This window comes from Varanus komodoensis, unplaced genomic scaffold (genome assembly GCF_004798865.1).
Source record: "Varanus komodoensis strain SLA01 unplaced genomic scaffold, ASM479886v1 scaffold9, whole genome shotgun sequence".
Taxonomy (NCBI): domain Eukaryota; kingdom Metazoa; phylum Chordata; class Lepidosauria; order Squamata; family Varanidae; genus Varanus; species Varanus komodoensis.
The window spans coordinates 30,985,231-30,997,493 of NW_025336598.1; the positions used below are offsets into that span (position 1 = coordinate 30,985,231).

Sequence of the window (12,263 nt, forward strand, 5' to 3'; positions counted from 1 at the left end):
GATTGTGGGGGATGGGCTAGGTCAAGATTCTGAGATGCAGGAGGCGGAGGTGATTTTCTCAAGGCCAGACACTTTGCCAAGCCAGGCAGTTTCTGGGAATGATCAAGCTGCGCAGCCAGTGGGATGGGTCTCTGATGATGGGGAATTCTTCGATGCAGACCAGCCCCATGCCCACTCTCAATCCCATGGCAAGGTGTCAGCAGAGGTGGGAGGCCCAATTGAACGCGCAGCTCACAGAGAAGAGGCATGCTTGCCTTCAGAAAGCCCCTCCTGAGGGATGGGGCCCAGGCACGTTCATATGGAGAGTTCCTGGAGGTAAACACTAGATTTGGTTCAACAAACTACTCTGTGCATGCTCAGAAATTGATTCTGAGCGATTTATACTTGGGAGCAATAAAGAAAGTTTTGCAAGGAAAATGGTCTGTGGCTTGTGATTGCTTGAAGGAGGAACCTTGGCTCATGACAGTCTCTGTGTCTCTGCTAGAAGGCACTGTGCCTCTGTAGGCTCTGGCTGGCCAGTTAACATGCCTTCCGTTGCCTTAGGGAATACCTGGAGATATCTGAGAGTGTCCCACTTGAGAATATTGCTGGGTGGGTCATTACTGTGGATGAATAAGTGCTTGTAAGCATTTTTCAAGAATATGATTTGTTTATTAGTGTTGAATTCTACGATGGGCCAGAGAAGAGCAAGTCATCCTGAGTTATGAGAGACTTGCTCAGATTGAAATTAGGAACTTATAGCGTCATCATATTCAGCATGTTTATAATCTGCCTTCCATTCTCAAAAGAAATTGTTGAAGAAACAAAGGGAAGAATCCAGTGGGATTCTTGTCCTCGTGCCAATTCTCTTGAGACCTGTCAATTCTTGTCCACAAATACTACTCATCACTTGAAAATAAGCCAAAACACTTGCCTCTGGAACAGAACAAGTTGCTGAAGCTTGTTTAAAGAGAGCTCTGCCTTCCTCTTCTGGTCAAGAGATGTGTAGTTCTATTCATTTCAGGACTTTGTTTGGGAAACACTCAATGTCTGTTGTGCAAGTGGTGGGTTTTGCAGTGGAATTTGTGGTACCCATCACTTGTGTGAAAGAATAATCAGATTGCAAGAGAATCGGATGTAAACTTCCTGTTGGATTCTGCCAAGTGATGTTAGGCAGCATTTTAGGAAGATAGGAAGCTACCTTAGATACCAAATCAGACCATTTCTCCCCATATGCCCTAGCATCATTCACTGGACAGGCAGTCAGTTCCCCAGGTTCTCAGGCATTGCTCTTTCCTATCGTCTCCCAAATCCTCTGCAATTGGAGATCCCAGAGATTTAGGCTGGGATCTTCTGCATACGTACTCTACTGCTGAGCTATAGGCCTTCTCTGAGCCAGAGGGTGGCTTGATGGAGGAAATGGAGCAAACATGCCAGGTTCAGGCTAGATATCAGGAAAAGTTTCCTTGCTGTGAGAGCAGTACTACAGTGGAAGCAGTTGCATGGAGAGCTGGTGGGCTCTCCCACACTAGAGACATTCAAAAAGAAATTGGGCAGCCATCTGAGTGGGATGGTGTAACTTGGTGTCCTGCAACAGCAGGGGGTGGACCCAATGGCCTTCATGGCCCCTTCCAGCTCTACTATTCTATGATTCTATGAAATCAGAAGGTGTACTGCTATTAAATCTAATCAACTTCTGATACTGAATGCTTGTGAATATTCTGTGCAGATCTATGAATAAATGCTTTGTAACTTCAACTGGTTGAACAAAAGCACCCTTAAATAGAACAATAAGTCAGTGAAAGGGAAAAAAGCATGAATACTTTCAAGCGATAACCATGTTTTTTTCTTTTGCTCTCCCCACAGTCTTTGCTGAGCCTTCGTGGCTCCTTGTTTTCCCCAAGACGCAACAGCAGAACAAGTATTTTCAGCTTCAGAGGCAGAGCAAAAGATATAGGATCAGAAAATGACTTTGCTGATGATGAACACAGCACTCTTGAGGACAATGAGAGCAGAAGAGATTCTCTCTTTGTTCCTAATAAACACAATGGTGAACGCCGCAACAGTAACAGCAGCCAAGCAAGTCTGTCATCAAAGATGGTTCCAGCACTTCCAGCAAATGGGAAGATGCATAGCACTGTGGATTGCAATGGTGTTGTTTCGTTAATGGGAGGACCTCCAGCACTGCCTTCACCTACTGGACAACTTATGCCAGAGGTGGTACATTATCTCTTCCATTCTACCACAGCTGATGTAGACAGGCATGGGTCTCATGTTGCCCACTCTGATAAATCTGTGCTTGTAATTCTTTTCATAATGGGAGGCATAATACAAGAACTTTCACATAGGGAGAATCCCCCCCACCCACCCTACTGCAGGCCTCCAAAAACCTCTCCTTAGAGTCGGAAGATCCTCAGGAAAGGCCTGAGACACAGGACTGTGCAGTGGCATTGAAGTGCTGAGAAAATTCTGCAAAGGCAGAGTGTGAGTCTCTGCTTGTGCAAGTTGTTGCCACCCGGTTTTCCCATAGAATATATTGTCCAAAAAGCCCCGCATGGTAATCTTGTGGTTGGATGTATGACTGCCCCAAGGCAGTTCTTGTGTGATATTTCATTAGTGCACACATGCACTCCTTTGCATTCATAAGAAAACTCACAAATATATTTGTTTAATCATATTGGTATTGCACAGTCATGAATACCAGCTTGGCTCCTCTTTTATACTATCTAACCTATTGTTAACCTATATGGTTGGCATGTTAATTCACCTTATTTATTTTTTTAATATTTATTGCTGACTTGATTAAGCTCCTAAAGTTTAAATAGGTTCTTAAAGTGATTTACAATGCAAAACAGATAATTAAATGCAACAAACTCATAAGATGAGACTAAAACCAATCCATTTATCAAACAAAGATGGAGTGCTATAACCTAACCAAAGTGGCAACACTTTGTATTGTAGTACTCTGTCACTCAAAAGCCTGGGAGTCCCTTTCCTATCTCCTTTGAGTCTTCAAAAAACAAGAAATATATTTCATCTTTTTAAAATAACCTCTATTATTTCATGCTAAAATATTTAACATAGTCACAATTTTCTTTAAAGCAAAGTTCTGACATTGTTATATTCCTAGGGTGTTTTAAAAATACACTTATGGCTCAATCCTCTGGCTTCCCAACACTGTCTGGGGTGCCATAGGGTTAATTACAGTCACAGCTCCAGGGTCCTGCAACTTTAGAGCTGGGACTCTGAACACGGAGCCCCCGTTCTGTTTCTCGTATAGCTGGCACAGAAAGAACCACTCTGGCTTGCTCTCTGGCACTGAAACTGGCTCTGGAGAGAACTAAAGGGGCTAGGAGGGGAGGAGGCTAGGGTGGACCACATATGCTGTATGCAAGCAGCCTCCAGCCTCCTTCCCTCCCTGAATTTGTTTGTTTCATCTGGATGGCTGAAAATGGCTAACCAGCTTAAATGCAGGGTGCAAGGTACTGGAGAGTGCCTCTGCCATGCCTCATACCCTACATTGGATCTAGCTTCATGCCCAATGTAAATTATGGCAGCGTCTAGCTCTCTAGCATACCTGTGCTACAGAGCCATTACTGACTACAGCTTCCTGTCCAGTACTTACTATGTGCTAAGCATCATGTTCAGAATGACCCTGTTGTGCACCTTTCTGAGGACTCTCTAGCTAGCAAGAGAATCTAATATCTTGATTCTTAACTACTAATCCGACTAGCTGTATTTTGTCCAGTGGACATTGTGCAGGTTCCAGAGAATCTTGCAGCTAGCTTTTTTGGACACAGGGCGTCTTTCTGTAGGTCAGACAATATGCACCCCCTCTGAAACTGCAGGATCACCTTTGGATCATCACGCATACAGTTAACAAATGTGTAGTAATTCCTCCAAAACTGAACCATAAGTTTACACATGTTAAAGGAAAATGTGTTTTCTGAGTGCAGATCCTGTTGCTGAAATGGCAGCATCCACACACACGAAGGAAGTGTGAGTAAGCATGGGAGAGCCCATTGGTTTGCAGACATTTGAAATTCATTAGTGAAAACCTCTAAGGGGGAACCCCCAAAACAGCCCAGTGAGGGCAAAACATGTACAGTAGCCACAACATGCCAACTGGCCTGTGGGTGAACAAAATGGAAAACCAGGATGGGGGAATGGCACGGACTAGCTGGAAATATGAAAAGGAGCACTCTTTACTACAACATTTTGTGCACAGAACTCTGGATGGTTTACAATAGTTTCACTTCCTGTGCAGTGTATTGTTTGAGTTCCAGGGATTATTAACAATAATTATATTTTCAGGGTACCACTACTGAAACGGAAATAAGAAAAAGAAGATTAAGTTCTTACCAAATTTCTATGGAACTGATGGAAGAATCTGCAGCAAGACAGAGAGCCATGAGCATAGCCAGCATACTCACAAATACTATGGAAGGTATGGGAGGACATGTTTGACCGCATACCATACAGAGAATACACTCTAAGCCTTAAAGCCCAAGACAGAACAGGCCAATGTAATTTCATTGGAAAGTTAGCAAGCTTAGTGTTGAAGCCTTAGACATCCAGGTTTCTCTCATGCAATTTCCAAACATGATAGTAGATTCAAATCTTGTAAAATTCCCTAATTTTACCACTACTTTCCTTGTTAAGAAATTTTTGGATGGGTTGTCATGATATTGCTTATTATTGTTATTGCTTATGATGATGTGCCTGTTGTTCGCATGAGCAATGAATACTTCTGGTGCAGCAGAGGAAGCCATTACTTCCCAATCAAATAACTGCTTCATGCCTGAACTGTAAATCAGCAAAGTGCTATTTCCTTAAAAGGTCAGGTGCCGGTGACTTGGGGGAGATCATATTAATCCTCAGTAATAAACTGTCTGTCTGTCCAGCCATCACTTCCCTGGTGCCAAGACCATGAAAGCTAGGCACCTGAAACATGCAAGCATACTTGAGTTGTTTACCTTGGATTAATTCATTATAAAAGCTCATTACTTTCGAGGGACAGTTATATTCCCTCCTTTTCCCGCTGCTGTATGACAGCTCCCACCTCAAGGGAATGGAGTAGAACTACAGGGATGGACCATGGAAGGGAGCCTGCCATTGGGCATGGCTTCAGTCTGATGAGGTAGGCAGAGCCTGTCCAGTGTTGACAGCTGTGTAAATTTGCTTGAAGGCTTCATCGGATCCAAGAAAAGGCTCTTTCAATGCATGCAAATAATTCACAAGTCAGGAAGTTTGCCTGTCAGAAGAGGCAGGTTGTGATGGCTGTTAGCAACATAGTGCTAAATGGTTCTTTCAACATAGCAAATGCAGAGATAAAATGTTGGGGAAAAGGCTAGGCGTATGGCTGGGTTCAGAAATGAATAACAGCCCATGGAATCAGTTAACTGTTTCTCCCTTCATTATAGAGTAGGATCCCCCACCCACCCACCCACTGGGCTTAACCATAGTTAACTGTTATGACAGAAGCAATGTAAACTGTAATTAGGACTGAGGGGGGTAGCATTGGCAATTGGCAGTGTTAAGTCCCTCACTGGCCCAACTGTTTGGACTAAAATTTATCTTGTCAAAATAAACGCTGCAGTATGTCATTTTGCATGAACAGTATGTTGGTAGGGGAAGTAAACATGTTTCTATTAGCATTGTTGATAAATTAATCATAGTAAACATACACAAAGAGAGTTATATTTATGGAGGAAATACTCTGTGTACCAATATGTTTCCCCAGGTCACTGCAGAATACTTAATTTGCTTTTTAACAAAAATAATGCATAGAAAACCATACTCTCATTTCCTTCCAGAACTTGAAGAATCCAGACAGAAATGCCCACCATGCTGGTATAGATTTGCAAATGTTTTCTTAATTTGGGATTGCTGGAGTCCCTGGTTGAAAGTGAAACACATTGTGAACTTGATAGTGATGGATCCCTTTGTTGATCTTGCTATTACTATCTGCATTGTATTGAATACACTATTTATGGCCATGGAGCATTATCCAATGACTCCCTATTTCAACCATGTGCTTTTGGTAGGAAACTTGGTATGTATATACACAAGTAAGAATTTATTTCTTTTAAAATACATTATTTATCTTTTTATAAGAATTCTTAATGCAGTGTGCTGTCATATATGGCTGATATAATAACCACTTCTTTAAATGAGTCCTGGAAAACATTCTAGCCAACAATACAATTTTGAAAATTTAATTTGGGATTAAACTCAGTTTTATGAACATCTAAGGTTGTATCCAGTGGTTGCAGGAGCATGATCGGCTTATTCAGCCAAACTTTTTTCATTTGTTCCTTAGCACCTATGTTCCACAAAGTTCTGCCTGCATAAGGACCCCTCACTGCAGCCCAGTAGAACACATTATTATCATTAAATTTATTATCACATTATTAAAGAGGGCCCCCCCAAGCTTTTGAGGAGGTATAGAGGGAGAAGAGAGGAAGAGAAAAGTTATTTGCATAATCTTACTTCCACTCAAAAAAGCATTAGATGCAATTTATAATTTCTAACCATTTATTCAGGTTTTGACAGATGTGTTTGAAAATTGTTTCATGTGATTACTAAAGGAGGGGTTATGTTTAAGAGATGTAAGAATGGATTATTGGCAGCATGGCAGTGAATGCTATGAGGAATGAAGTCATGTAGTCTAAGAAGAGGCATTCTCTGTAAGGGGTGAGGTCACTATTTGGATTCTGAAAGATTTAATTCCATTGGTGGGTCTCCTTGGTTATGCCATCAGGAGGACTGGTGGAAAATGACTGTGCAAAATTCTTAAACAGACAATTCTCCTTGGATTAGGCTTACTATTACCTTCACCTTTTAGGCTCTCATAATGGAAATGCGATTACAAATGTTATTTGGCAATATTATACAATCTTAAATGAAGCTAAGCTACTTAACAGAGATCACTTGGAGCATCTCTTAGGCTTAGCCCGTATAATTTTATAGAAGCTGATTTACTAGTGCTAGCTTTGTTCTGAAACAGAATTGTCTCTGCTGCTAGAAAGTTTCTGGAGTCCTATGCTCACTCTTCCAGAGGAAAGCTTCATCAAGCGCAAAAGGATTTACTCCTGAGGAGACATGGATAGGATTTTACTTTTAATCCTTTTGCTATCTGAACATCTCACTGAATGAACTTGGCTTAAATTTACTTATGAAAATAAATATTTCAAAGTGCACACACTCAACAGAAAAATTAGCTATCAATAGGACATGGCAAAAGCGTATCTGTTACCAATCACTTTTATTATGCATGTGTAAAACAGGGATATACTGTGTGATATTTACAACTAATTTAAGCTCCCTGCCGTGGGTACTGGATTTTGCCCAGCATAATACATAAAGTAGTCTTCATACAATATTAAATTTAATTAGGGGTGATGCCCTAATTGATATTGATTATTTATTATCAACATAATTATGTATATATTTATAACTATTATCTATATACCTGTCTTTATTATCTGTATCTTATTATTTACATAGTTTAATATTTATTATTAAAGTTATTACCACATAGTTTAAAAGTTATCATATTCTGACCTACTTTTTAATTATAATAACAACAAAACATACTTGAGCATCCAAAATGAAAGAGGAGAAGCTCTGTAGCAGGCGAAGTTCAAGATGTATAGAAGCAATGGATATGTTAGGTTAAGAGGGATAACAGTATTTGTTATGCTACATTACCTGAAAATCTTTGCCATCATATTTATACAGACTCCCCATTTGAAAGTACTAGGATGCAGATCACACACACACGTCCACACATACTCTGGCACTGAATGCTGTTCTGTTTTTGAATCCAAAGAACAGTGTGGACACTAAAACAACAAAACTCACCATATTAGGGTGTTGTGTCCCTTTGGAATCAGTGGAATTTATTTTCATGTCTTGTTTTGTTTTGTTTTATAGAATTGCAGTGTTTCAGTGCAGCAAAGTACCAGCCTGTCTAGATGTTGATATGCCTTTACAGCAGGCTACATTTACCTAAACCTTGTCTGTGTTTTTCATGGGGAAATGCTGAAACTCAGTGGTAGAGCTTTGTATGGAAAACCTCTCTGGCTTCTCTATATAGGACTGGAAACGGTCCCTGTCAGAATGTCTGGAGGGCTGCTGGTGCTGCTAGTGCTATTAATGATAAGAATGCTTGTTTAGAATTATGAGATTGTATCCCCTGCATAGCAGCCATTTGGGACAATGGACTCTAAAAACCAGGATATCTAATTCTAAGCTGAATGGACGAATGGTCTGACCTGCTAAGGCTGCTTCCTCTGAAAGACACTGATATACAATGAGTGATATGGGAGATCTTGGTTTTACTTGGATGCTTTAATGTAAAGGAATCAGATTAAACATAAGTTAATTCATTATCTGTGCACTTAGGTCTTCACTGGGATCTTCACTGCAGAAATGGTCCTCAAGATAATAGCCATGGATCCTTATTATTATTTTCAGGAAGGATGGAATATTTTTGATGGCATCATTGTCAGCCTGAGTTTGATGGAGCTGGGTCTTGCCAATGTGGAAGGCCTGTCAGTCCTGAGATCCTTCAGACTGGTAAATCAGCCAATTAGCACAGCAGTCATTTTCACAGAATGTTCAGTATTTATTAGCAGAGTGTAGCATCAGTGTAGCATGATGAACTGCTGGGCAGCATTCATCATACTGATTTTGTACAATTGTTTTTAAATGTGATGACTCTCCCGATGTTCCTATGAATTCTAAAGGAACAGCTCCTTTCATACCTGACTATGTAAATGCAGTCCATACGTGTACATAGGAATCATTGCATGAATGTTCTTGGGACTGAAGGAGAGCTTAGTATCTCTGAGCCAAATGGGCATCTATTCAGAACCTAAGACAAGATATTTCTAACCCTTAATGGTATAGAGGGCAACCTGGAAAAGCAATTATTGAAATTAATACAGAGGTAGTAGTTTGTTGTTTAGCTGTAAGTCAAAGCAAAAAAAAGAGGTAACACATTGAAATGCATTTTCAAAATCAGTTCAATTTTATGCCACTTTTCCATATAGGACTGTGTACAAAGCCAAGTGGCAATAGCATAACAATGGTTTCAGCACAACATACTTTAAGTGTTGAATCCTATGCAGGTTTAGACAGAAAAAGGCCTATAACTCCTGACATTCCAGCTGGCATGGCTGGCTGGTGGCAATGTTGGGAGTTTCTGGATTTCATTCTGTCACAGGATTGTGCCCTAAATTGGCATTTGTATCAGGCAGTATGTGTGAAACTGCGAGAAACCTTTTCCATTGTTTTAACTTTAATAAGCAATATTTGAAAAAAATTGTTAATTTTGTGAAAGATGTTGCATACCTTGGCTCAATCATCAGTTGAAATGGAGACTGCACCTGAGAAATTGGAAGACAACTGAGACTTGGAAGGGCAGTGATGAAGCAACTTGAAAGAATTGTGTAAGGACATTTTGCTGGAGACTAAAGCTGAGATCATTCACTATTGTATTCCTGACCACTTTGTATGGGTCTGAAAACTAAAATTAGACAAAGAAGAAAACTGGAAGGAAGAAAATTGATGCATTTGAAACATGGTGCTGGAGGAATGATTTGTGAATGCTCTGGACCAACCTTTGGAAACAAAAATGATGAAATGGAAGCTGTCTTACTTCAGCACATCATGAAAAATAAGACTCATTGGAGAAGGTGAAAGAAAGTGAAAGAAAAAGAGGAAGACCTGCCATGAGATGCATCAATTCCATGCATCAATGCAACAGCCTTGACTATACAAAAACGGAGCAGGGCGGTCAAGCACAGAACATTTTGGAGGGTATTCATTCAAAGCGTTGCCACAAATTTGAGATGACATGTAACAACAATCAACTCAACAGTGTTCTAGAAATTTACGTTTCCATGTTTTACAAATATCACTGTAAAAAGCTATTTGACACAGAAGTTGTCTGGTCACCAGCCATCACCACAGAAATGTGAATTGCAATTAGGGTTGGGACAAACCATGTTGGAATCTCCCCCTCCAAGAATTCATGGACTTCCTCTTGTGCTTGGACCAGTGAGTGGAGAGGAAGTTTGTAAATGCTTGCAGAGCCCTGGTTGCAAAACTAGCAATTATTCATGTCAACAGGTGCCTAAAAGGAAAAGGGGCACTACTTGCTCAGTGGTTGGTGGGGGTGCTGCTTTCCAGGCGAGCTCCTCACAACCATGCACCCTGCACCCAGCCTTCTTTTGCACGAGGGGCAGCTGCTGTTTGAGCAGCTGTTACTGGGCTGCACATGGTGCTCGATTCCTTGCGAACGCCCCACAAACAGTGGCCATGCTCATCGGGAATTCAGACTCTTAGCTGTTGCAAAGCAACCATAGTCCAGGGAGCTGAGCTGAGTCCAGGTAATCCAACAGATTGCCACCCCTGGGCAGATTCCTCACAGCCCTCTAATAATAAAATAAAATAACTTGTGAATTATGCTTACTATGTCATTTGCATGCAAATGAAATTGTGACTCTCAGAGCTCATTAAGTTTACTGTTCCTGATTTACACCGTACATTCTGCTGATGGTATGTAAGTAGTTTGGTCTTTTTCCCTGTGGATGTGAACCAAATGTCTTGACCAAGATGCAGTACTGCTGCTGCATTTTCACTGAACCCATTGCACCAACTGGACTCACTTCTAGCGCAACAGAGAGCTACTGCTGCTTAGTGCTTCATAAAGTAAACCTGGGAATGGGCAGTCATGCTTGTTTCCAGATTGGGGCAGGTTAGTGGAGCTCCATTCTGTGAGCTCTGTGAACCTGTCCTGTTTTTGAAATTACTGTCCTGTTGCTTTAAGAAACATGAGCTCCCTTAGCACTAATGTTGGGCAGCAAAGGATACTGCCCATTATGTTTTCATGTTTTAAACTAAAACACACGACACACCAAAACCATTTTAGATAGTAATACTGTCTCCTTGCTCTTGTTTTGCAGTTGCGAGTTTTCAAACTGGCTAAATCCTGGCCAACACTAAATATGCTGATCAAAATTATTGGCAACTCTGTGGGAGCTTTAGGAAATCTGACCTTGGTCCTGGCCATCATTGTCTTCATTTTTGCTGTAGTTGGCATGCAGCTGTTTGGTAAAAGCTACAAGGAATGTGTGTGCAAGATTGCAGAAGACTGTGACCTTCCACGCTGGCACATGAACGACTTTTTCCACTCCTTCTTGATCGTGTTCCGAGTTCTTTGTGGAGAATGGATAGAAACCATGTGGGACTGTATGGAGGTTGCAGGCCAAACCATGTGCCTTATTGTTTTCATGTTGGTCATGGTAATTGGAAACCTTGTGGTATGTAGCCAGTCTTTTTCAAAAGTAAATAGTTTTTCAAACTACTATAATGTCCAATAAATATGTTTAAATGATTACCTCATAGAAACAGTGATTTGGCTGAAGCTTGGCTTGGAATCCTTATGGGACTTTGCACAAATTTATATGAATGGCTTTTATATGCTTGGCCCTTGAATAAAGAGGTCAGCCACTGAGAAGAGGATGACATTTTATTTGCCCTGGGATAAATAACCTGAGTCAGATGTGCTTCTCTGCTCTCTCTTTACATGAGAATTCCTTTATTGAGTATCAAAGGGTCAGGAGCACCACCACTCTCTGGGGCTCTCCAACCTGCTTTTCCTGTATAGAAAGGAATAAATGACCCAGCATGATGCTGTCTTCATCTCTACCCAGAATCTTCCTGAACCTGCTGTGCCTACCAGCTTAAAAGTTCTAAATACCTGGTTAAGAGACCTCCTTTATGGTGATGAACCCTGAATTGTGCTAGTGCATGTTACATTCTCCCCAGGGAAAGAAAGAGTGATTTGGTGAGGGCATGCATGGGTCCAAGGACTGATCCTCATAAGGAGTAAAGAAATGCTAAGGCGATAAGGAGTAAAGAAATGCTTGTGCTGGACAGCATTTCAGGGGGCTGCTTATAATATTGCTTGCACAACCTATCGTGCAAGTTCCATTACTCACAGCTGCACCTCAAGAAACATAACTGGGGAAATTCTGTCCAGGTTTGATTCTGCTTTGGAAATATTATACCGGCTTACACACTGGACAGAGCTATCCATGGTCCCTAAGAAAACCTTCCTGTAACTATAGGAATGGGAGATCACCCCTCCTGGGTGAGTAGCACTGCTGTGACCTTGGCTGGAGTAATCAACTTATTCGCTGTATCTCCTCATCTCTCAGGCAGCACAGAGAACAGTGCTGTGGCTGTGCTTCTGAGATCACAGCAGCAAC

General features: G+C 41.1%; 1 protein-coding gene across 11 annotated transcripts in view; it reads left to right on the forward strand.

Moving 5' to 3' along the window:
* LOC123017145 (sodium channel protein type 2 subunit alpha-like) overlaps positions 1 to 12,263 on the forward strand; it is a 63,341-nt gene that overhangs the window by 19,649 nt on the left and 31,429 nt on the right. For 4 of the 11 annotated variants that reach the window (XM_044418287.1, XM_044418291.1, XM_044418288.1 and 1 more), the window contains exons 11-15: positions 1,846 to 2,196; positions 4,294 to 4,426; positions 5,796 to 6,034; positions 8,389 to 8,562; positions 10,956 to 11,312. In XM_044418287.1, the coding sequence (XP_044274222.1) occupies positions 1,846 to 2,196; positions 4,294 to 4,426; positions 5,796 to 6,034; positions 8,389 to 8,562; positions 10,956 to 11,312 (1,254 nt within the window). Of the gene's footprint in view, positions 1 to 1,845; positions 2,233 to 3,912; positions 3,919 to 4,292; positions 4,427 to 5,795; positions 6,035 to 8,388; positions 8,563 to 10,955; positions 11,313 to 12,263 lie in introns of all 11 variants that reach the window. The other 7 variants (XM_044418285.1, XM_044418284.1, XM_044418293.1 and 4 more) reach the window with 5 other exon arrangements.